This window comes from Rhamphochromis sp. 'chilingali' (genome assembly GCF_963969265.1).
Source record: "Rhamphochromis sp. 'chilingali' genome assembly, chromosome: 9".
Taxonomy (NCBI): domain Eukaryota; kingdom Metazoa; phylum Chordata; class Actinopteri; order Cichliformes; family Cichlidae; genus Rhamphochromis; species Rhamphochromis sp. 'chilingali'.
In genome coordinates this window covers 3,913,153-3,937,355 of record NC_137936.1, presented here as the reverse complement: position 1 = coordinate 3,937,355, position 24,203 = coordinate 3,913,153, and the positions used below count along the sequence as shown (strand labels likewise).

At 41.3% G+C, this 24,203-nt stretch overlaps 1 protein-coding gene across 2 annotated transcripts; it reads right to left on the bottom strand.

Annotated features, from left to right (window-relative positions):
* Nucleotides 1-5,149: 5,149 nt before the first annotated feature.
* Nucleotides 5,150-23,332, bottom strand: cass4 (Cas scaffold protein family member 4). 2 transcript variants are annotated; one of them, XM_080891058.1, is made up of 7 exons: nt 23,180-23,332; nt 10,128-10,505; nt 9,390-9,473; nt 9,195-9,293; nt 6,804-8,096; nt 6,621-6,701; nt 5,348-6,490 (listed from the first exon to the last, which is right to left on the bottom strand). In XM_080891058.1, the coding sequence occupies exons 1-7, from the start codon at nt 23,180-23,182 to the stop codon at nt 6,086-6,088; spliced, it is 2,343 nt and encodes a 780-aa protein (XP_080747184.1). In that variant the 5' UTR covers nt 23,183-23,332; the 3' UTR covers nt 5,348-6,085. The 2 variants fall into 2 exon arrangements, with proteins under 2 accessions (XP_080747185.1, XP_080747184.1); XM_080891059.1 differs by lacking the exons at nt 9,195-9,293; nt 9,390-9,473 and having other exon boundaries at nt 5,150-6,490.
* Between the last annotated feature and the right edge of the window lie 871 nt (nt 23,333-24,203).

The following is a 24,203-nucleotide window of genomic DNA, read 5'->3' as shown; positions in this document are numbered from 1 at the left end:
AGTGAAAAAGCAGCCAAAATATGGGATTAAAGTCATTTCCATTCAGTGTCAACAGAGGGCGGCATCCAATCAGTAACTGCACGTGTGAGCAGTCTGTCGGTGGTTAATACACTCTTTTATGTCATAAACACGCATGAGAATTTCACTTGCATTTCCAAGTAAATAATACTCATTTATTTATCGATGAGCTGGAAACGTTTGTGAGCCCCCTCCCCCATTAGCCTCTTAACCAGGTGACCAGCAACAGGTTAGGGTTAGGGTCTTGGTGGCCATAATCCTTAGAGGTTACAAAGTTAACTGGTTAACATGTGGCTCTGCTTTAGCCACATGTTAACCAGGCATTTTATTAGAACCTACACATTACATTTCAGAAAGGTTCAAATACTGTAGAAACAGGTGGTTAACTAAACTCAACCCCTGGGTTTCCAGCGACCTGGTGGATGTTAAGAGGTTTGTAATCCTGGTATTCTTTTATATTATATGTTGTAAGTTTTATAATAGAGTGAATATAAATACTCTTCCTTTTTGCTCAGCACTTTTTGATATTGACCCCACTGATTCCAGGCCTAGTCCTTTCTGTGTTTGGCTGAGACTTTTGTCTTTTCTGCGTATCACAAGTCTAAAAACTACAAAGTTATTATGTTTGCAACCCTTTGTAGCTTTTCACGTGGTCCTTTAAAATCTCACAACGTAAACTACAATCGCTGGACTTACAGTAGCAATGTTTTTGCCAAACTAAGTCTTCAGTGTGACGGTTAAGAATATGAATTAGTAGTAAAATTCAAACCATACAACAATATATTAAAACTGAAACTTGTGTTGAGACTGATGTACCCCCCATTAGCAAACCTTCGGGCTGAAACTGAAGCCAGTGTCAAAGTAACAAAAACTGCAGTTCCTCTAATGGCTCCAAGAGGCTTGTTTGGAAAGGCTGCTGGGAGAAAACAACTGGACTTCTGGAACTATGGACCGCATTTACTAATATGTGCTTAGCAATGATGCTAAACTGCACAAAAAACCAAAGTGTGAAAGCAAAATGACTCTTTGATCTGTCCTATATTGTTCTTACCACCATTAACATGTTAATAAATCAGAGTCATTCTGAACCAATAGCCCTGTACCCGTTTACCAGTTGCATACAATCTGCACAACCACAATCTGCTCTCTATGAGCAAATTCATTTACCTTCAGATGAAGCAAATAAAGCAGTGACGATGTTGTAAGACAGAAGCACGCACCTCTAAATGGAAAGTCATAGAAAGTCCTGACTGAAAAAACCTGAAATAATTGTCCGAAGAGGAAGCCAGAAAAGGAACAACTTTTGAGTGTTTCGAGGCTCTGGTTAAAATAATGAAGGTTGTGAATACTGTTTCCCCCGAAGCACTCACAGTGATGTGTGAACCTGTCTAAACTACAAGAAAAAGAAGAAAGCAACATCAAGCAATGATATAAACAATGTGAATTTAAGATAAGATCAAATGAGATAAGCAATACTGGAATATCTTTAGGCTGAAAAGGTTCAAGCTTACACCCTTCACTCCACCAGGCCATCATTGGTTGATCTAGATCAGGGCTGCCCAATCCCAGTCCTCAAGAGCTACTATCCTGCAGCTTTTAGATGCATCCCTACTCCAACACAGCTGAATCAAATGGTTTGATTATTACCTCTTCAGCATGCCATCATGTTTGGCAAAGGCCTGATAACAAGCCATTCATTTGATTCAGGTGTGTGGGAACAAGGATGCATCTAAAAGCTGCAGGACGGTAGCTCTCGAGGACCGGGATTGGGCACCCCTGATCTAGATGGTCAGAGGAACTTCTAATGTTGTTCATAAAGTACAAATCTAAACAAATTTAGGTACATAAATATTGATAAATCACTGATTTGCATTCTTACACATGACTTATGCACAGGTTTGTGCATGCACGCGGTTAGTAAGGCAGGACCTTTGAGCTGACCATGAGGTCCTCCTTATCCATGCACGCTCCAATGAACTGAAGCAACGATGTAAATACGAGAGGGACAAAATTCCTTCACAAAAACATTCGACACAAAACACTTCAAGTTATTGTTGCTAAAGGTAGCTCTACATTCAGTTTTCCATTTTAGTTTAGTTTTTGTTACACAATGACACAGTGGAAGCGTTTGTGTCTTGCGTTGCATGTGGTTAAATCATTTCATAACCTGGTAAGGTTTCTGGTGTAATACGATGCACACATAGCTCTAGATTTGTCCACCATATACTAGACGTGGTACAACCACTGGTTTCTAGGGAAATGTGTATTCCCCGACGGCTTGACAGTTGTTTCTGGAGGTTGTTGGCACTCGGTGGGTGAGATCAGTTGATCAGTGATTGCTTTGTTTGCTAGCAGATTTCTATGGTTGCCTGTAGTTCTTCATGCTTGTCTGGAACCGCTTGCTAACTCCCAGCCAAATGATCAAAAGAAAAAGTGCAATGCAAACTGGGAGAAGAGAATAGAGAAGGTAAAAGTGCCTCAGAGGAAAAGCCAGCAGGTATCAAAAGAATCAAAAATTATTGTAGCTATGCATCAAATTTAAATCAGCAAAATTTGAATGAACATCTCATAATTTGTGAGAAAATCTGCCCGAACTGTTGCTCGCCCAACTTCATAGACAACCAAAACAAAAGCTTACAGAGATGTAAAACATGTATTGATTGAAAATAATCTTCCCCATCTTTTGAACAGTGGCCTCTCTAAAGGTCTTTTTGTTCATTCATTTCATTGCAGTGCTGTGTTTTTCACCGCAGACATTATATACTACCAGCAGTTTTAAAGGTAGTACCCAAGCAGAAGAGTGGGTGGTAAAAGGTTAACTATTGTGCACAGTCCACAGTTAGGAAAGACAGCATACCACCCTAAATCCAGTTCCTGTTCTGTAATGACTCGGATGTCTAACAATCACTTCAGGGTGTAAAAATGTTTTCACGCTTCAGTGACAGAAATAGAACAATTACGCCATTAATGGTTGTATTTCACTGTAACGCAAACGGAACGAAAAGAAACTCAAAATAGATTTTTCAAATGAGGTCCAGTATTGAAGCAGCAGAGACTGAAATATCCTGATGTTTAACCTCCAGTGTGGGTTAAACACCGGCTTCAACTATCCTAAAATGCAGCCAGTAGGATTTTTTGTGACTTTGCTTGTCTGGTAAACACTCAAACAAGTTTATTTGTTTTTATATTTCCTTGTAGCCTCTTAGTCTTTTTTCTTTTTAAAACAACTAAACTTTTCTGTTTAATCGGGCCTTTATTCTTTTGATATTGTGTTTGAATTGTTCGTGACTGTTACGTCTGCGAAAAGCACTACATAAAAGAACTTTACTTGCTACTTACCGTCAATTATAGATGATCCATGTTGTTGTCATAATAACCACTTCAATAAAAGTTTGAATTTAAAATAACAAAACATACGTCATCCAGTCATTTTCCTTATCTTATCTGAAGTCAGGTCACGCAGCAGGCAAAGCAGGGAAGTACAGAGCTCCCTCTCCCCACCTCCAGCTTATCCGGAAAAACATCAAGTGGTTCCCAGGCCATCCGACAGATGCCATCTCTGACCCAGGAGGTGACAGCCTCAGACGGCTCCTTTCGATGTGGAGGAGAAGCAGCTCTACTCTGTCACTCCCAAATGACTGACCTCCTCACGCTGTTACTAATGATTCAGAAAAAGCTCATTTCCATCACCCATAATCGAATTTTATTAGTGTTAACGGAAAATGGCTGTATAACATATAGGAAATAATAATTTACTGGCTTTTGGTCATTTATGTGCGACTAGTCCAGTTGTCCTGTTGCACACATCCCTAATAATGACCTCGGTAAGGCTTTCTCCTGGCAACCGTTCTAAACAACCCATATGTGTCTTTATCTAACTTTAACCTTTAACATGAGGCAGGTCTGGGTGGCTTTTTCCTTTAATAAATGAAATCATTTAAAAACTGAATTCTTATTTGCTCCGGTTATCTTTGTCTAATATTAAAATTTGAAACACTTAAATGTGACAAATATGCAAAAAACAAACAAACAAAGTAACTAAGAAACCAGGAAGTGGGGAATAAAACGTTTTAATGGCAGTGTAGCTGATTTTGAGTTTGTTGCAGTTCCTCTGAGCATTGCAGCGTCTGAGTTTGAGCTGAATTAGCTGGGATGATACTTTTAGGAAGATTGTGTAACACATTCACAGAGAGGGGAAGTAATGAAGTACAAATACTTTGTTACTGTACTTAGGTAGAATTTTCTGAATTGGTTGAGTTTTTATTCATTTCTAAACTTTTTTTACTTCACTCACTACATTTTTAAACAAATATCTTTCCTTTCTACTCCCCACATTTTCAAAACAAGCTTCTTACTTTAGGTTTAACACATTAGAAGGACGTTTTTATTTGCCATCATTGGAAGCCTTCAAACATCAAACTGATTTATGACACCATTCTGAGGATTAAAGTGGATCCGGAACCTCGTTTTTGGTGCAGATTTCTAGAATTTCTAGCCAGCGCTACAGATAGGAGAGAGCATAAATGGAGTAAGTGCCAGGTCATTTCAAATGTAACCTTTCTATCTGCTAACAGCAAACACACAAACTGTTTGTGTGCAGTTTGTCACACAATGTGTTACTGCTGTGTTTCACAGGGAAAGAGGAGAAAGAGAGCTAACTTCACTCAGAGATGGAGTCAAGAGAGGGGAAAGACAGGACGGAAGAAGAGAGGTTCGATTTGGTAAGGTAAGGACTGCTCAGTGACATTTGATAAAGTGGAAATTTAAAGCTTACGTGTAATGTCCTGATGTTTTAAATCAGATAACAGATCTGTATATGATGTGAAGTTGTTTTCATATTGTGAACTGTCCTGCAGAAAACAAACTGAGGCCTTACTCAGCAGTCGCATGAAAACGCTCGGCGGTTTCGTGAAGGAGTAACAGGTTAGCTTGGTGTACTGCGTACATTTTCAGTAAAGAACTGTGGTGGGCTGGTGCTCAGTGGCTGTGGTGCTCATGGTTAGAGTTATATTTGAATCTGAATTTAAGCTAATGATATTTATCACATATAAATGATATTCATGTATTTAATTTCACCTTTACACTAACTGTATACCATTAACCTGTTTGACATTTATTTCATGCTTTAAAGGGCTAATGCATGGCCGGTAAATCCCCCTCACAGTGTTTTGTTGCGTGCTTGGCCCTGCATGAATTTCTGCTGACTGAATGACAGAATACCACAGAAATTTAAAACAGAGAAAACAGGCTAACTGGCTCACAGAAAGCAAGTGAAAATAAATAAAACAGAAGTACTGAAAAGAACATCCAGGCAAACAGGTAGAAACAGAATACAAATCTTCCCCTTTGATCTCATGCAAAAGCATCATTTCAATACCAAGAACTAAGATAGCCGGCGGAACAGTTTGTAGGGGTGCAATGTTCTCATTTCCAGTCCCTTTTTAAAAAAATCTATTTTCTATAACATATTAACAAAGCAGAAAAATAAAGTTTTCAGTTGTGTGTGTCTGTGTTTTTATTTCAATATCAACAGAACTTCAACATATGTTGTACTCAGTCTTTTGTCAAGTAAATTTTGGGAATGCATAACAAATGTTTTTTGAAATATTTACATAGATATTAACAAAAAGTAGACTGTAACAACATGCTACTCAGAAGAATATGTTCCATACACAATATAGTAAAAAAACAATGAAGAAAAACACAGATAACCAACAAAACTCAAAGAATATACATTTCCCATAAGTCTAGAAAAAAATACTTTATACTCTGTACTTAAAATGCATTTTAACATTGGCTTAATTACAGCATCTCGAATGTGCAATTTATATTGATACTGCCTTTTAATACAAATGCAATACCTTTTTGAAATAACCTGTGCCGGCGGCTTTTTTCTACAGTTGTTAATATTTAAACAGCAACCTGCATTCATCAGCAAAAGCAACAGCATAGTTAGGCTCAGAAGTTGTACACTATAAACATGATTAAAAAAGAAATAGCTACATGACTGATGAATAAAACCTTCCTCTTCACATAGATCTGTACGCTTGATACCGTGGGCTCACCCTCAGAGCTCAAGCGATAGCCGAAAGTGCTGTGCTCTCTGGGCCAGCTGCGTTGCAAACTCTTGAGCTTCGCGAAGAGCTTGCTTATCAGGAAAGTGCAGTGCCGCCTTCTTGGTGGCCACAGCTAGCTGCTTCAGGAGAGCGCACAGGTGGTTGCTCTTACACAGCAGACTTTGGTTAGACCCTTTACGATGGGCTTCCCTGTACAAAGTGTCTACCAGTCTCTGGCCCACCATAATCACCAGCTTACTTTGTGAGATGAATTTCTCTGGTGGCTGGCCATCCTGAAGGCTTCCCACAAATCCACCAATGGCCTTTTGGAGAGCACCAAAGTAAAGTCTACAGTGCTCTGACATGGAAGATAATTGCTTTTCTCCGGTGCCAGAGTCGGAGGAGTGTTGCTTGGCCTGGGCAGGGGAGAAACAGAATAAAGGTAAACATGCCTTCTAGACTGGTTTGTCTGCTTCAGACTAAAAATCCTTTTATAAATTAAAAGGTCTGTTGTACAGGACTGTGTCAGCTAATGAGGAGACATACCTTCGTCGTCTCTGTTCTTGGTGTGACATTCTCTTTAGGTTCCTTCTGCACTTCCTGCTGTTTGTTTTCCTCTTTCTTGGTCTGAGGAAAATTCAAAGCCAATATATTAATAAGTATGCAGCATGGGTTTCTTGTGGCTAAAAAGTCATCTTTGTATTATGACAGAGGAGCAGAAGTTGATACCTGCAGCTCCACGTAAACGTTGTCATCCTCAGCTAAGTCCCCTTCTTGTTTGGTTTTGTCAGGACATTTTTTTTCTGGAGGGTCCGTGGTGTTTACAGACTCTTGATCTCTCTGAGGAGTTCGGAACAGAAGCTTGCCATTGGCGTTGATGATCGATACTAGGCGCTTTACATCATCTGGAATAGTTCTTGCCACCATAACAAAGCGCTCCAATTGGTCAGGTGTCTGGACCTTCCCCGGTTCCTGGCTGAGCTTATTTAGAGGCCATTTGGCCTCATTCAGATTACTCACTGTTTGTTGTAAAATCACACCTGAATCCTCTATGATGGAAAGCTGTTTAAAGAGCCTGGTCTGCAGGTTGGCATCAGTCAAACGACGGGCATTTCCTTTAACATCTAGGGCAAAGTTTAGGAAGCCTGTCAGAGAACAAACAATCAACTCTGCTGCTTCCTTGATCTCCTTGAGATGTTTCTCCAGATGTTCCTTACACCTCCAATGACTGCTGACAAAATGCATGAGTTTGGGCACAGCTTCACAAACAGATTCCTGCAAGTCCAGCAGTTTGCGGCACGCCTCATCCTGACCGAGTGTTACTTCTCGCAGAAGCTCGGGGGAAGAGGAGCTCAGGGCCAGAGAGTCACAGGAGCTGTTGGAAGAGCTGGAGGCCGTGCTGATTCTTTGATTATCTGCTGCAGACAGATGCTTGTTTCGACCTTGCTCATCTTCACGCAATGCAGTTTGCCCGCTTTCTTGAATGCCGTGAAAGGTTGTACAGACCAGAAAGTTCCTCATCCGCTGCAGACGCACTCTTTGGAGTTCAAAATCATTGCTTGAGTTACCCCTGCACTCTATGGGGTTTTGATCATTGGGCTGATCGGTGACACCTTGGATGAGGTGTTCCTCCTTGGCTGGAACCACATATACAGACTCTTCTGTTGGCTTCGGGGTTGGAAGTTTGTTGTAATCTTTTGGTAATACTTTTGTTTTAATCTGGATATCGGGAGATTTTGGTTTGGGTATATCATAAAGCAATATAGGTGGACTTTCTTTTCGATGTGCTGGAAGAGTGTCATACATCGGCCTGGAAATTGATTTGCTGGACAAGGTATCAGAGATGCCACGGGATGGACTTTGTTTCTCAGGTCCCACTGGCACATCATAGATCAACTCAGGTTTGCGAGAACTGGGAAGGGTGTTGTATCCATCTATCGTTTTATTTCGGGATTCTGTGGCTGATGGAATGGGGATGTCATAATTTGGCTCCTGAGAAGGGGGTGGTGGGACCGGATACACCTGTGAACAAGAACAAAGTTGTTCAACACTTAAAGTACAAGTCCTACATCTGTTTTGCGGGAAACCTGACAGTTGAGTTAGTGCCCTGGGACTTTTGTTTCCCAAACCCGATCCAATGAAGCATCTTTTGGATGTTCAGGAACAAACTTGACTCATAAAGGCCCAAATTAGCACTTCATCGACCCCAAAAATTTGCTGGTAACATCCCAGTGCCATAAGTCAGATCTATGTCCTTACCCTGATAATCAGCAGTACTTTGTTAGACAAAGGAGTAACAGGCAGGTTAATTTTGATGTTTTGACTGATTTTCTGTATTTAAAAATAATAACAGACCACATTTATAAAAGGCACCAATCCTTGCTTCATTAACCTCTTAACATCTACCGTGCTAGTTTTGTTTTGGCCAAATGCCAAAGGAAAAAAAATGTTACAAAATATTAGATTTCAAAAGAAATCTTCATACATTTTTACATCTCAGGCTTCATGTTCCAAACAGGTGAAAACTTTATAGAAAGAATGGACATTAACCAAATCTAAACCATATTAACCTTTGAAAGATATTACGAAATGAATGACTTGGTAGAGAAATTTATGGAAGAGGATTAGGGCCACTGGAAAAAAGTGGGCAGGTCTTTTTTTCCCTTTTCTAGAATTCCAAGATTAAAGTCAGAATTCTGACTTTAATCTTGGAATTCTGACCTTTTTCTTTTCAGAATTCTGGAAAAGAAAAAAAAGATGTGCTCACTTTTTTTCTCAGTGGCCCTAACAATCAAAACTGCTCCCAGCATTCATAGATGTTTACATCTGCGCTGTAACTGCAATAATTTAATCAACCGATTCACACTACAACCTGGGTTTGCCTCTTATCTGTAGTTACTTTTATTTAATTTAATAACTGTTTATAGTAACCATTGTCCTTGATGTAAATATGCATGAAATAAATTGTGTATGATTCTGTTCTGTGTCCTGTGTACTGTTTGTTTGTATATGTGTCTTTCTGGCTGCTGTTACAACCAAATTTCCCCTTGTGGGACAATTAAAGGCTTATTCTATTCTATCTTCTGTAGAAATGAATCCTCTAAAACATCTGAAACTTACATAAGAGTCTTCTGGTTTGCTACACATTAAAGTCTCCGGAGAGTTAAGGCCCTTCTCCAGAACTTGCATTCGTGGCATCGGTGTAGGAGGCGTTGTCTTCTGCGAATAGCACATTAGAAAGAAAATGAAGCTGTCGGACTAAAGCCCAATCAAATAGTATCATCTAAAGTTATCTTGACTTTGAGACATTCTTACAGTGTAAAAGGAAGCTTTTTTTGGTTGGTTCGGCACATCGTACATCTTCCCATTTGGACTGGATGCTGTACTGAAGGATGAAGGCTGCAGACAAAACAGTCAGGCTGTAATATTGGAGTTGACTGGCAGCATTTGCTCTGCTTTGATCAAAGCCACTTTTCCCCACTGACACATGCGTTAACACGTTTATGGGGACAGTGTTTGCTCTGAAGCCTGTTGTAAGTGCTATTATTCATACACCTTGCCAATTAATGCAGCTCTGTAATGAAAACCATGCTGTTCAGTGACAATTAGGTAGCTACTGTAGAGAGAAACAGGACTTCCCTGGAGCAGGAGAGGAAATGGTGAACATGCGGGAATATATCCCCCTCCTTCTGCTGCAAAGGCAGCCGCACAGACACTTCTGTTTTTCTGGGGTCCCTGTCAGCATGTGCTGCTGTTTGCAGTTAAAAGTGTCTGAAGTCTGTGTCTGTTTGGCTTTTACAGGCCCATAAAGACCCCGGTGCTGCATGCCTGTCCCCATGGAGAGGCCCCTGGTCTCCATCTGCAAGCTCTTTTGTCAGCAGGGGTTTCATTTCTACAACATTTCTACCTCTCTAATCATGAGCATTAACACTTCCTAAGAAGCATGAATGACTTTGACCTCGGACAAACAGACTGGCTATCAGCTACAACGAGCTCCTTTCCAAAAACTGCAAAATAATAATTTTCTAAATATAGAAAAAAAACGACTTGTACCTTGTGTGCTTCGGGTCCTGGTGCTTCTGGACCTTTTGAAGCCAATAAGTGAGCAGAGGGGACCTTGTAGATCATGTCCATGCGTTCATAAGCAGGACTGCTGGTGGTTCTGGGTGTCTGGTAGATATTTTGCACACTGTCATCAGTTTTACCATGAGTTGACCTGGGCACTTCATGCACTGCTGGTGTCACCATCTGCGGTAAGAGCTTTAGTCTGTTTGCAGGTGCCAGGCCATGTCGTCCATACAGAGAGCACATCCACCACCCACTGGTTCCAGCCACGTTTGGATTTATCACTGTGAGGATGTCGCCCTTTCTAAAGGCCAGTTCATCTGGACACTCTGCTGTGTTGTCATACAGAGCCTTTGCTAATTGGTTCTAAACAACAACAAAAAAAGAGAGACAAATAAAAAAGGGTTAGAAGGTTGCATGTGGTACTACCACACAGGAAATAGGCTGTGGTCACGTATAATGGTATTTCCTCTTGCAAAATGTGAGTCGAACTCAGTCGTCAGACTCACGGGGGAAAAAAACATAACCCGATTGAGGGTCTAATTCTTCAGTGGCAACAATGCCAAGCCCAGCTGCAAACCCTACGCTAGCCATAGTCCTGTGTTTTAGGAATGAGCAAAAAATACTGTTAACAGCTTCTGATATGCATCACTCATACGTGCGTTTTGTTTCCCGATTATCAATAGTTGGAAAAGAAACTAAGATGACTTATTATGATGGAAGTGGTGAAGGTCAGGATTATTACCTGTAATAACTTAGACTCCAGAGATAAATTAACTTGTTAACTTCTTTCAGTGACATATTTCTTTGCTTTCACTTCCAGATTGCACTTCCTATCGAGAGGAAAATAGAAAAGCTTCCCCTGTGGGCGATACATTTTGCTAAACTTGTTTTGAATCCCAGTTGCAATTTCTAAAAGAAGAGTGGCCGCTGGGTCTTGTGAATGTTTTGTAGCTAAACCACTGCCAAGCATTGGTAAGCATTGTTAGCCATCGTTAGTTCTCGATTCCATAAAAGTACCCAGCTCTTCTATGTGTGACATGTGTATATATAACATGTGGTGTGTGAGAGTTTCTTGCAGCTTAAGCCTTGTTTTCTGTGGTAGCCGTGTTGTGGGGAGACATTCAGTATGAGAACACAGATGTCACACACACACACACACACACACACACACACACACACACACACACACACACACACACACACACACACCTAAACCAAAAACAATGGGCAGTGTTGAATGCATAGCAAATAGTGGTATGGTGTGCAGCCACCAACTCAAAAGAGGAAAGAGTTCAGGCACTAACGTAGCTCATAACTCTGTTTTCAATTCTTGTGAATATCGTGCATATCAAAGGTTTTTTCATCTATAAATTTAATTCACTTCGACAGTTTTGAAAGGAGCATGGAGAGCCAAACCACTAATTTATTTGCCTGTAAGCAAAGACGTGGACATTGCTACTGACATTATTGGGTTGTGTCTTAAATCATGTTTTTAAGACTCGAAGATTTTAAGTTGAAAGATTTTTTTAAAAAGGCATGTGAAAAGGAGTGTTTTTGGTTAACGACATGTCTCTCACAAGTCATTAACTAATTATCAAACCATAGATAAAGCTTTTTAAAATGTTATCATGCAGAATTTGTGATTTAGCCCATAAACTCAGGAAAGCGTTGATGCAGTTAAGTGTACTGGCCGTATATACAGCAGTGCTTAAAATATTTTAACCATCATATCAGTCTCTAGTTAACACTGACTTGAGTGCTAAACAAAAATAGAGAACAACTTTTTTCTGGTGGTCATGCAGGTTGTGCATAAACTTCTGGGTTTCCATGGTAAACTGGTGGGAGAGCAGCAGGTGAGACAGGATGCTGCTGGATCAGCCTTTACTTTGAGATCAGCTGTGATATGAGCTTTGTGTGGAAACACAGCTAGCATTAGCAAGAAGATAAGCTTCAGTGATGTGTAAGAGATGACTTTTCTCTCACTTAACAGCTCGGTCAGCATATGTGATGCAGAGAAGATCAGTTGTTAACTTCTTTAGCATTTCAACAAGGAAAGCTGTCGGTCTAGTGTAATAAACAGGCACGGCTCAGCAGCACCTTCAGATTAGCTGACTGAATGAAACACGTTTAAGCAGCCCACACTTTACCTTCATTTTTCAATAATATTCACTGTAGACATCGACAGTTAAGCATGTCACAAACTGCTCGAGCCTTTTAATTCAGCTGATTTTTTTTTTATTTGTATATTTTAATTTACTGTTTTTAAACAGTAAATCAGGCCTGTGTTTCTGTTTATTTTCAGAGACACATGATGCCCACAGGTCAGCCATTACAAACTGATGATTTATTGAATATAATGCTGGACACTAAACAGAATCTAAAGTATTTAAAATGAGCTTATGATCTGAAACATACGCAGCAGTAATATTCATCCTTTTAACACTGATTAGGAACATTTTTCATACCTTCTGTAAAAATCACAAAATACCACTGCCACTGCTGTAACCTCCTTTTAATGCTGTTTAAACATCAGAGTCTATGGGAATCGACTCGCTTTTTGAGAGTCAGATGACCGCTAGAGGAAGCGCAGTTTTGGGGTCTTTCTGGTGGTGTAATTTCTCAGCATCAGACATTTCCCACTAGCTTGTGACTGAAAAGCTTCTGAAAAGCTTCGATGATTACAGATTATGCTATTAAATTGTTTGCTCACACCTACTCCTGTTCTTTAAAGCTAATACGTATGATGACGGATAGCTGGGTTACTCAAACACAGTTGCACAGACGTTGGGATAAACAAATACCGACATGACCTCCCGCTGATAACTCTGTGTGCGGGGAGAGGTTGGGGCAGGGGTACTCTGCTGGCTCTGCCCTCTCTCTGAGGGTGAATCTTCTGAAACAAAGAGCCCATTCAACATCAGAGACCAACACGCTCAGCACCTGTTGGGATGCGGGCCTGTGTTGCACACTGACCACAGCAGACCACGGCCTCCTGTCAACACACACGCGCAGACACATGCAGCAAGCCTCAGCAAACTCCTTAATCCTCGGGGTCATGCTACAGACGTGCAAGTGAAATACACAGGGTCCGATGACAGTCAGGCACCGTGGCACTGCGATCTACTTTCTCCTTATAATAATCATGCACATTATCCTGAGAGGACAACTGCTGAGCTTCATTATAAACTATCCAAACTCTGTATATTTAACACCCATAACCCATGAATGCACGTAAAAAGACTGACCTAATTGTCGGTGGCCAAATTTCATATATAGCCCTTATTTGAATGACACGCCGTCTGACATTTATAGGTCGCTCGTCCTCGGGCGGCACATGCACTCGTCCGTCCTTGCCTTGTGGCCGTGGTTCTGTGTCTGTGTGTTGATCCCCGAATATAGTGACAAAGTCAGATTCAGCTGTGACTCTTTTGGATTCCTGCACGCGCCTGCTTGTGCAGATCATGCCCGTGGACAGCTGGGCTTCAGCACTTCAGCTGGACAGCTGCCTCTGCCTCTCCCATCTCTTCTCTGTCCTGTTCACAAATTAACATCAGCTCACCAACGCAAGGACTGGCTACTAAAAGTCAGGTGTAGAAGCCAACGAGTTGTAGCGGTTGTACATCGTGCGCTCTAAAGATAAAATGTCTTGTTCCAAACCTCACCTCACGGAGCGACCTGGATTAAAAACAAATCTGACACGTTTCACATGATGTGTTTATTTCTATTATATTAGTTGCATAGATTAATGTGTTGTTAAAAAGGTGAAAGTGAATTGGTAACACTGATGTCATTGTACCTCTTTTAAAAGGTCAACAACAGCAATACCAATGCACAAAAATACCGCATTTATTTTAGTCATTGTCATGCCAGGAAGCATCATGACTAAATGTGAAACAGTGCCACTGTCTCAAAATGGTATCATGTTAGATTTATTTAAGCAAACAGCCTGGTGTCCAGGATTGAAGTAGTTCAAGGAAAGGAAACTTCTTGATGTTACGCCACAGATATATGACACAAATGTTACATGCTCACATCTCTGTGATGGGCCTTAGGATGGACACAGAACTTGGACAACAACCGGTGTCAGCGGTCAGGGAGGGGACGTTGATCTTAGCTTACGCTATAGACTCTTCTTCAACGATGCCGTTCAAAAGCCCAAAACAGGTGTAGCCTTGCTAATGTAACAAAGACAACTGCAAGTATGGAACAAAAGAGAGAAACTCATAAACCACAAGTCCTCACAAACAGATCATCCAGTTATAGAATTTCACAGTCATTTATTTATAATCGACCAGCTTCTACATGTATACACACACGTATTAAAATATGAGCACATATAAACTGCATAGGTGGTAACAATTCAGTCGTTTCTAACAACGAAAGCACAGACTGCTCGGTCATCATGACGTCATCATTCAGACTCTGCACTCTGCAAAGTCGGTGACGACACTGCTAAAGGTCTTGGCGTACACGGCTCTGTTCTTTCCTTCCCCTTTTTAGCTCCCTTCTTTTTCTGTTTGGCTTGCTAACCATAATTTGTACTACCATTGCACCATTGAAGTACTCTGTAAGACACATGCGGAAAACAACTCGTTGCATAGCTGATGCTACCGGGTTGATTAATCACAAATGACAGACAGCTAGGTCAAAAAGTACAGGTCATATATCTGAACCCAAACCTGTCTTTAATCAGCCGAGTATAAAACAACTGGGTAAAAATTTGGTTCATAGTGAAAATTTGTACTGCACAATAAAGTTAGGCTTAGGTTCACAAAGTAGAACCATGAGTTACACAAATAATGAAGCTCTTATGATGTGTCCAACTTGAACTTAAAGCTGTGCCATGTGGAGGGAGGGGCTTATTTTTGTAGTCATGTTGATTGGGCCTTTGAGTCTTTGGCTGCCAAGCACATGGTGACTGTGGGAAGGACAAACTCTTTTTTAACAGGAAGTGGTCTTTTGCTAAACTAAGTCAAAGAAGGCGGGTCATCTGCAGCAGTGAGGGGATTTCAGAAAGACCGGCCTGTCTCAGAGCTCTCCAATGCCCCATTACTGGACTTCTCGAAACTCACCTCTCTAACAAGGCCAATGTTTTCATGTGATCCATTTACTTTTTGTAAAAGTTTCCTACATATGAAGATACAAATCTTCATTACTATTAGAAACTGTTAGTGAGGTCACGGTGGTCAAAATGCAGTCCGTCACAGGCTGTGAGAGAGTTCACATAGAAACTCGTTGCTTCTTGTGTTTATTCACAATTCTACTGCCAAAGTATTTTGTAACCAGTGACGCACATTCAGCGGGTATTTTGTAACTGTACTACAAACTGGGAAGATAACTGGAACTCTTCTTCCTGTATAGCCAAAGAGCATCGTGCAAGTCGTATTTATGTGGTAGTGTGTACCTTTAGAGCCAGTGGAACATGAACAAGCTTAGGATCAGTTCCTAGTGTGGGAACATCCCCCTTTTGGTTGACCAAGACACGAACTCGGGGTCAGGTCAAAGCCTCATCCATTATACCTTCAATGCAAATCTGTCACACAGGACCAGAGATGCACTAGGATTTAAGAAACAAAAATTCTTTTCCCAGGCAGAGTGGTGGGAGTGCAGTGCCGGAGATGAGACATAGCTGAGATCAACTCCTGTCTTTAATGTGTGACGGAAGTCAGCTTGTAAATATGACATATTAGAATTTCCCACAGAAACAAAGACAGTGTTGGTGGGGGCGGTGTGTGTGTTTGTGTGTGTTTGTGTGTGTGTGCGCAGATGGAGACAGAAGGAGGAAAAAGCAAAGTGTAATATCCCCATAAATTATCATTTGACACGTGTGGAATCTGTCTCTGGTCAATCACTTTTTCAATCTTAGATGATCTTCAGATGTGCTTCGTGGAAAATCACTTTTGTCAACCTTCCCCCAACCCAAACAAACCCAAGAGGAGGTCAACACAGACTCTGTGGCAGTGACACCGACTCGCTGCAGCTGCCCTGGTATTTCCTGTACGGGAACTGGTGAGAACTATGTCAAAAACTCAACTAATGAAAACTTCCAAGCAGCTTTTGGTGGACGGATCTATGACTGAACTAAAGAAAAGAGACATTTAAAGTTTCAATACTCTTTTTCTACTGATGGAATAACTATTGGACTCTTTTGTTAAACCTGATCTCAGGATTAAAACTAGTAAGAAACAAAATATTTCCTTTTACAAATTAAAAGCGGATACATAAGAAACAAACGACACCATTTGGAAATTCGATGCTGCTGATGTGGTTTTTCTGCTACACTTCACTTGACAAGCGCAGCGTCTGTGGCTGAAGATTGAAGCCAACTCCAGAGTGCCAAAAACTGCAGTTTCTCTATTGTCTGTATGAGGCTAACTGTTTGTACAGCATAAACCATTAAATGACTCTAAACAAGAATTGGGTGATGAAAGTGTGAATTTATTTTGGACTCCCTTCAAGCGTGATCAGGTGTGAGTCTTCAATAAAGCGGTGACGCATCCGAACAACTTGTATCTGTTTATTTACAGGGAGTGCAGAATTATTAGCCAAGTTGTATTTTTGAGGAATAATGTTATTATTGAACAACAACCATGTTCTCAATGAACCCAAAAAACTCATTAATATCAAAGCTGAATATTTTTGGAAGTAGTTTTTAGTTTGAGCTATTTTAGGGGGATATCTGTGTGTGCAGGTGACTATTACTGTGCATAATTATTAGGCAACTTAACAAAAAACAAATATATACCCATTTCAATTATTTTTACCAGTGACACCAATATAACATCTCCACATTCACAAATATACATTTCTGACATTCAAAAACAAAAGAAAAACAAATCAGCGACCAATATAGCCACCTTTCTTTGCAAGGACACTCAAAAGCCTGCCATCCATGGATCCTGTCAGTGTTTTGATCTGTTCACCATCAACATTGCGTGCAGCAGCAACCACAGCCTCCCAGACACTGTTCAGAGAGGTGTACTGTTTTCCCTCCTTGTAAATCTCACATTTGATGATGGACCACAGGTTCTCAATGGGGTTCAGATCAGGTGAACAAGGAGGCCATGTCATTAGTTTTTCTTCTTTTATACCCTTTCTTGCCAGCCACGCTGTGGAGTACTTGGACGCGTGTGATGGAGCATTGTCCTGCATGAAAATCATGTTTTTCTTGAAGGATGCAGACTTCTTCCTGTACCACTGCTTGAAGAAGGTGTCTTCCAGAAACTGGCAGTAGGACTGGGAGTTGAGCTTGACTCCATCCTCAACCCGAAAAGGCCCCACAAGCTCATCTTTGATGATACCAGCCCAAACCAGTACTCCACCTCCACCTTGCTGGCGTCTGAGTCGGACTGGAGCTCTCTGCCCTTTACCAATCCAGCCACGGGCCCATCCATCTGGCCCATCAAGACTCACTCTCATTTCATCAGTCCATAAAACCTTAGAAAAACCAGTCTTGAGATATTTCTTGGCCCAGTCTTGACGTTTCAGCTTGTGTGTCTTGTTCAGTGGTGGTCGTCTTTCAGCCTTTCTTACCTTGGCCATGTCTCTGAGTATTGCACACCTTGTGCTTTTGGGCACTCCAGTGATGTTGCAGCTCTGAAATATGGCCAAACTGGTGGCAAGTGGCATCTTGGCAGCTGCACGCTTGACTTTTCTCAGTTCATGGGCAGTTATTTTGCGCCTTGGTTTTTCCACACGCTTCTTGCGACCCTGTTGACTATTTTGAATGAAACGCTTGATTGTTTGATGATCACGCTTCAGGAGCTTTGCAATTTTGAGACTGCTGCATCCCTCTGCAAGATATCTCACTATTTTTGACTTTTCTGAGCCTGTCAAGTCCTTCTTTTGACCCATTTTGCCAAAGGAAAGGACGTTGCCTAATAATTATGCACACCTGATATAGGGTGTTGATGTCATTAGACCACACCCCTTCTCATTACAGAGATGCACATCACCTAATATGCTTAATTGGTAGTAGGCTTTCAAGTCTATACAGCTTGGAGTAGGACAACATGCATGAAGAGGATGATGTGGACAAAATACTCATTTGCCTAATAATTCTGCACTCCCTGTAGTTGTTGTTTGTGGACGAGTAAGAACCCAGACGTTGTCTAATTTGGGGCTTGATGCTCTCTGCAGCAACACTCAGTCTTGTCTGTGTTAAGCTGCAGAAAACTGTTTGTCAGTCCATTAGAACAGATAGTTTATCCAGTTTACAAGGTTTAAAAGAGAGGTGCAATTGGATATCATCTGCATGCAAATGATAGGAAATGATTTTAAAACTAATAATAATAAGGCCTAATGGCAGGATATGTAATGAGAATAACAAGGGGCTTAAACATATCCTTGCAGAACACTGCATGAAAATTCAGCTACATCTGACCAAAAGGTTTCCACTGACACCAAAAGTGTTCTATTCGCCAGAATTGAAATGAACCATTTCACGACAGATCTGGAAACCCGGTATCAAAGGCTGAGCTACGGTCTACACAAGAACATGCTGTACAAACAGTAAGCCTCATATGGACAATAGAACAAGGACTGAGCAGTCACCGCTATCTGCGGCCATCGAAAGGTCATTTGTGACTTTAAGGAGAGCCGTTTCTGTGGAGTGCAACTTCCTAAAACGCGATTCAAAGTTATCAAGAATATCATGCTTCTCCAGCAGCGCCTTCCTTACTTGTGACCAAACAGCTTTTCCCGATCTGTGTCTAAAGACGCAGTTTTTAGATGTACCTTGCAAACCAAACGTTCTAATTAGAAAGCTTAAAGTTAAAGACCTGATAACTTAGCAGTTCATGTCTAAACCACTTGTGGATCTGAAAAACCAAAGTGTTAAAATGACCAAAACGCTAAAAGTGGGGCTGTGCTCAAAATCAGCGAGGGCGCGCCTGTGATACAGACTACAAATGGTAAATGGCCTGTATTTGTATAGCGCTTTACAAATGCACTACAGCATCTTTCATCTGCAGAGGTGTAGCATGAACAGTGGTTGACAGACTGGTCAAAGTGAGGAGTATTTCTACAGATAACACTCGGGCTGCAGGCCCACTGTTTCCCTGACAGGAACTTATCTCATTGCTTGCACTCTGGTTTTATTTATAGTCACACTTCCTCATGCTCATCTTCTGCATTTTCTCTCACTACAGATATTCACTACGGGATTGTTCAACATATTTTTTTCTTTGGGATCATTTTGATGCGTTAGTGCAGTTGCAGTAGTGAAGAGCAAGGCGACCGTATCAGCTCATTTTTGCAGTAGCCCTTGGGTGTCAAACATTCACATTTCATGTTATCGACATGTTTTCTTTACTTTTTGCACTCGAGTACGAAAAGGGAAAGACGTGCATGCAAACAGAGGGATTACTTAAATGTGCTTTGGTGGTGAAATTTGCAGAAATGTAGTAAACTTCATATGTAACTTCACTGATAACTGAGGAACTAAAATATTGTTTCCTAAATCAAGAATGAGCTCAAGTATGGCCACTGGGAAGTAAACATAGCTCAGTTTATTTACAAAAATCCCCACCGGGGGACTAAAATGACAGAATATATCTTTAACATGAGCTTTATGCCACAGAAGCCACAGGGTTTAGGGAGCATGTGGGGGGCGCTCACTATGCTACTGACATACTTACCTCAAAGGTTATACAATCTTGAGTTCATGAGACCTTCTATGAAATTAACATTATATTCAGTTCATTAGAACAGCGGTCCCCGACCTTTTTTGTGCCACGGACCGGTTTATGTCTGACAATATTTTCACGGACCGGCCTTTAAGGTGTTGCAGATAAATAAATACAACAACATAAAACCAGTACCGGTACAAAAAAAGAAGTTTATTCATAACACACGTGAAAAGACCCAGGGAAACCGAGTTAACGATAAAAACCGATAAAAACCCTGAAAACCATCAATTTCACACCCGAGCCTCAACCCAGTACCAAACCACTAACGGACCGGTACTGGTCCTTGGTCCGGGGGTTGGAGACCCCTGTATTAGATGATAATGTTTCAAAAAGCCAAAACAAACTTTTGAAGAGAAACTCAAAGGTCTGATTTAAAAAATGAAATTGCTGTTTTGTCGGCAGGCTGATATTAGATGTTGGCTGATCTGCTGACATTTATGACAGCAGACATTTATACTCTCTGTGTCTTAAAGATAAATGAAATGTAGGCCAGTATATCTGAATATTGAAATCACCAAATATTGGTATTGGCCTTGGAAATTCTCTATCAGTCAGGCTCTATATAAACAACTATTTGTTGTCCGACTTAGGATGCTTCAGTTACGCTCTTGTGGTATAAATTTCCATTACATGAAAGTACAGCCCAACACTAACACATCTGATATCTGAGCGTCTGCTTTAGCGTCTTTTTCTTCACATTCTTTTGTTTTTCACTTCATTTCGGAAATTTTTAAATTATTTTTTAACATTGCAATTTACAGTACGTGCATCTAGGTAGGGCTGTTGCATTGGCTACTATAATATCTCTTTAGTAGTGGCATAAGCTGTTTTTTGGTCACTTGGGGGAGCTCAGCAAGCTGTGAGAGAAACTTAATTTGGCCTCAAACGACTTCATAAACACATCTAACTCTTTAGCTCATACAGTAACACACTGTGCGCTCAGTGAAGCTTTTATTTATTGCTCCTCACTGATGGGAGTAGAAACCAAAGCAATAAGCTGGAAGACACAATAAAATTCCCTCACATGTGAAAAAAAAAGCCATGTAAGGAATGGGCGAGCGTGAGCATTCTCCTCGTGTTTGTAGCTGATGGGTTCGTTTTTTTGCTTTTTGTTTCACAATTACCTTTTTGCTATTACAAACTTGAACAACTTGATCTGTTAGCTATGGTTTTCAGATAAACCTCCCACTAAATGAGCTGGATCCACTCATTTATCATTACTGTAGTAATTAGTAAGTACTCTGTTTGAGGAGGATCCAGTTACCTACTTTATTAATGATTTCCTCAAAAGTCCTCAGGAGTTAAACGCACGACTGAAGATCACAGGAGTTAAATTAGCTCAAGAAACTTAGATCAGCTTCCTTTTGTGGGTGATGTTGTTGCCACTTCTCCACACCAGCCTCCTGCTGTGTAAACCTCTGTGACTGTGCACTGACTACTGCTCTCAGATGATAAAAACAGACACTAAGCAACACACTAGGTGGCCCAAAATAGCTTTCTGCATCCTGATAAAGGCAGGGATCGGGTATAAAACAACCTTCATGTAAGGTTCGATTGCTTAAACAGAGTTAGTCATCAGCCAAGCCAGACAGTATTTTTAAAGGGAAAATGAATAAGATGAGCAGTCAAACTGGTTGCTTCGCTTGGGGATTGTCAGAGTGATGCATATCCTTTCCCACCACTGGTAACTCCAGATAGGGTTTGGGAAGATTGCGCTCTGCTGTTTCATTCATCATATAGAGGTTTCTAAACTTTTTCTACCACCCGACCTTACACACTGACTGGCCTGAGAACTGTCCAACGCAGCAACTGGAGCAGAATTCTCAGCTCACTTTAATGCTTTCCACATCTGCTGTTGGCCGCAGTGCTCCCCTGATCCGCGACTCTCAGAGTGCTTCAACAAACACTCGTTTCTGGAGGCAGAATGGTGAAAATACACGGTGACAACCGTGATACGGTGGGAAATGGTAGGATTCATTACCCAACTGGTGTGACCTATATTAATGACTGTGAAGGTTCTCAGTCATCCAGCTCATCGTAGTCTAAGGAGCTTGAAAAGCATCTGGACTTCTTTAAGTTTCCTTGAAGACGTTTCACCTCTCATTCGAGAAGCTTCTTCAGTTCTAAGAGCGATTGGTGGAGAGCCCCAGATTTTAAGCCCTATGGGCGTGTCCCCAAGAGGGTCATTGACCCCCTATTGATCCTCTACCTAATCACATGAGCCAAGGTGTGAAAACGGGTGTGCGTCAGAAAAGGTATTACAGTATTAAAGTGTGCGTAAGCCCTCCACCAAGTTTGATTTCTGTAGACTTTTTCAGCATATTCCCAAATGTCACAGTGACTGCCTTTCACAATAAAGGCACACAAAATAAAGGCTCCAATAAAATGATAATGGAGGACACTGTGTCATAATGCACATGTGATCCTCTCAGGAGATCGTCCGCGTCCCTCTCACCCTATCCCAGCATCCCCTCCTTCACTACATTGTGAACCTCCTCTGTGGTCTTCCTCCTGCCTGACCGCTCCATCCTCACCCATCTCAGCCTTTCCTCTAACTTTGCCTCCAAATTGCTCAACCTGAGCTGTTACAATAATAAATGATTGTGTAATTGTTCTTTTTGTGCGTATGACAGTTCTGGTTACTGACTCATCATTCACTTGTATTTGGAGTTTAATCAGTTTCCAAAAAAGACAACAAACAAATCAACAACTTGACTAACACTTATTTTCTGTAATTTGCTATCGATATTAGGATAATATTATAGGGATTTTCTTTAAAATGAGGATAATCATTAAGTTCTGAAGCTGCAGCAGCCCTATTCGAAACAATCATAGTGTTTGGGCTTGAAAACCACAAACATATCTAGAAACCACTGCATTAGTTGCTGCAGTAACTATTTTTGTAACACGTAGTTGATGAGTGAGCTGAGGTTGCAATGCAATCAAGCCACGAAAGTTGATTTTCCACAGTGCGTAAAGTTTCGGTGATCAGATGATAGTTTGAATATTAAGAGCTTGTGTCTGTTGGTTTTATCATTCTGAAAATATCCAGCTTCACATCCTCAGTTATCTGTGGCTGAGCAACTTCTAAAGGCTTTTGTGTTAATGAGGCTCTTAGAGTTTCCCTCTCAGCTGCGTCAGGATGGACTCAGGTTACAGCCTACAGTAGAGCAGGTCACAGGGGTGTGTGTAGAAATAGGTGGTAGCCGACACCGCGGCTTAAAGCGAAAGCCGAGCAGGTGGTCTACAGGCACATTCCTCTGACGGCAGGACACAACAGGGTGGATGCTGCATTACAAAGTAAAAGCTGAGTAACTGTTGAAGCGCAGAAGCAGCTGCAGCACTCACCATGATCGTTAAGGAAGTAGCTGCATCCACACAGAGAAATAAATCCGTCTGCCGAGGGTCGCAGTTTCAGTGAAGCGCGTGTATGTGGAAAGTCTGCGTGCTGTCCTCTTCCTCCGTGCCTCACAAGCATATTGTCTGAGCTGTCACGGCGAGCCCGGCTGTTTTACACAGGGCGGAGAAACTCAGCTGCTTTCCCGCAGCCCCATTGGTCAGAGAGACACTCCTGCACACACTCACACAAACTTGTGCCCCACCCACTGCTTTTCTTTGTTTTAACCCATCTTCATGGCACTCTGCACTTCTTTTACCCTCAATTTTTCTTGTAAAGCAGAAGTACCCTGCTCACCACTAGTCTGCCCTTCCAACTAACTGAGGGAATTTTTCTCATTGCCTTTTATTGCGTTTCCTCTTTATGTTTAAATATGGATCATTTCTCTATATTTGTGACTGATTGGTTTGGTTGGGTTAGCCAAGAAAACGGGGGTAGTGGCTGTTGAAAGCACAAATTCTTGGGACTTTCCTTATTGTTGTCTGAATGACATACGGCGGGGTCGGGGAATGCAGAGGGGCGATGGGGCAGCCTGACCTTCCAGGCAGAGGTGAAAGGCCACACCAGAGAAGGGAAACCAGGAGCTTTGAGAAGTTTGCTTCTTTTTTCCCTCTTTCCTGTTTTTGAAGATAAGACCAAGAAAGTGTAGAGGGATCTCTTAAGCTTAACTGTGACAGAAAGTGCGAAATGGCTCTGGCTGTTTGCGTGTTGTGTCCATTTGGTGCTCCTGACAGGTTGCTGCTCACTTTTTGCAGCAACAACTGTGTTCTTAAAATATCGACAGGATATCACTGAGACTGTGTTATAAGCTCTGAGGGGGACTTTACGCCATCAAATTCATAGGACAGACATTTTTCCTTTGGGTTGTTTATTAAAAATCAGAATTACAACATAAGGACATACACAAAATATAAAAGTGGAAAACTAATCAAACCTGCAGAATGATATCTAAGAAATGTGAGGAGAGTGTTACCA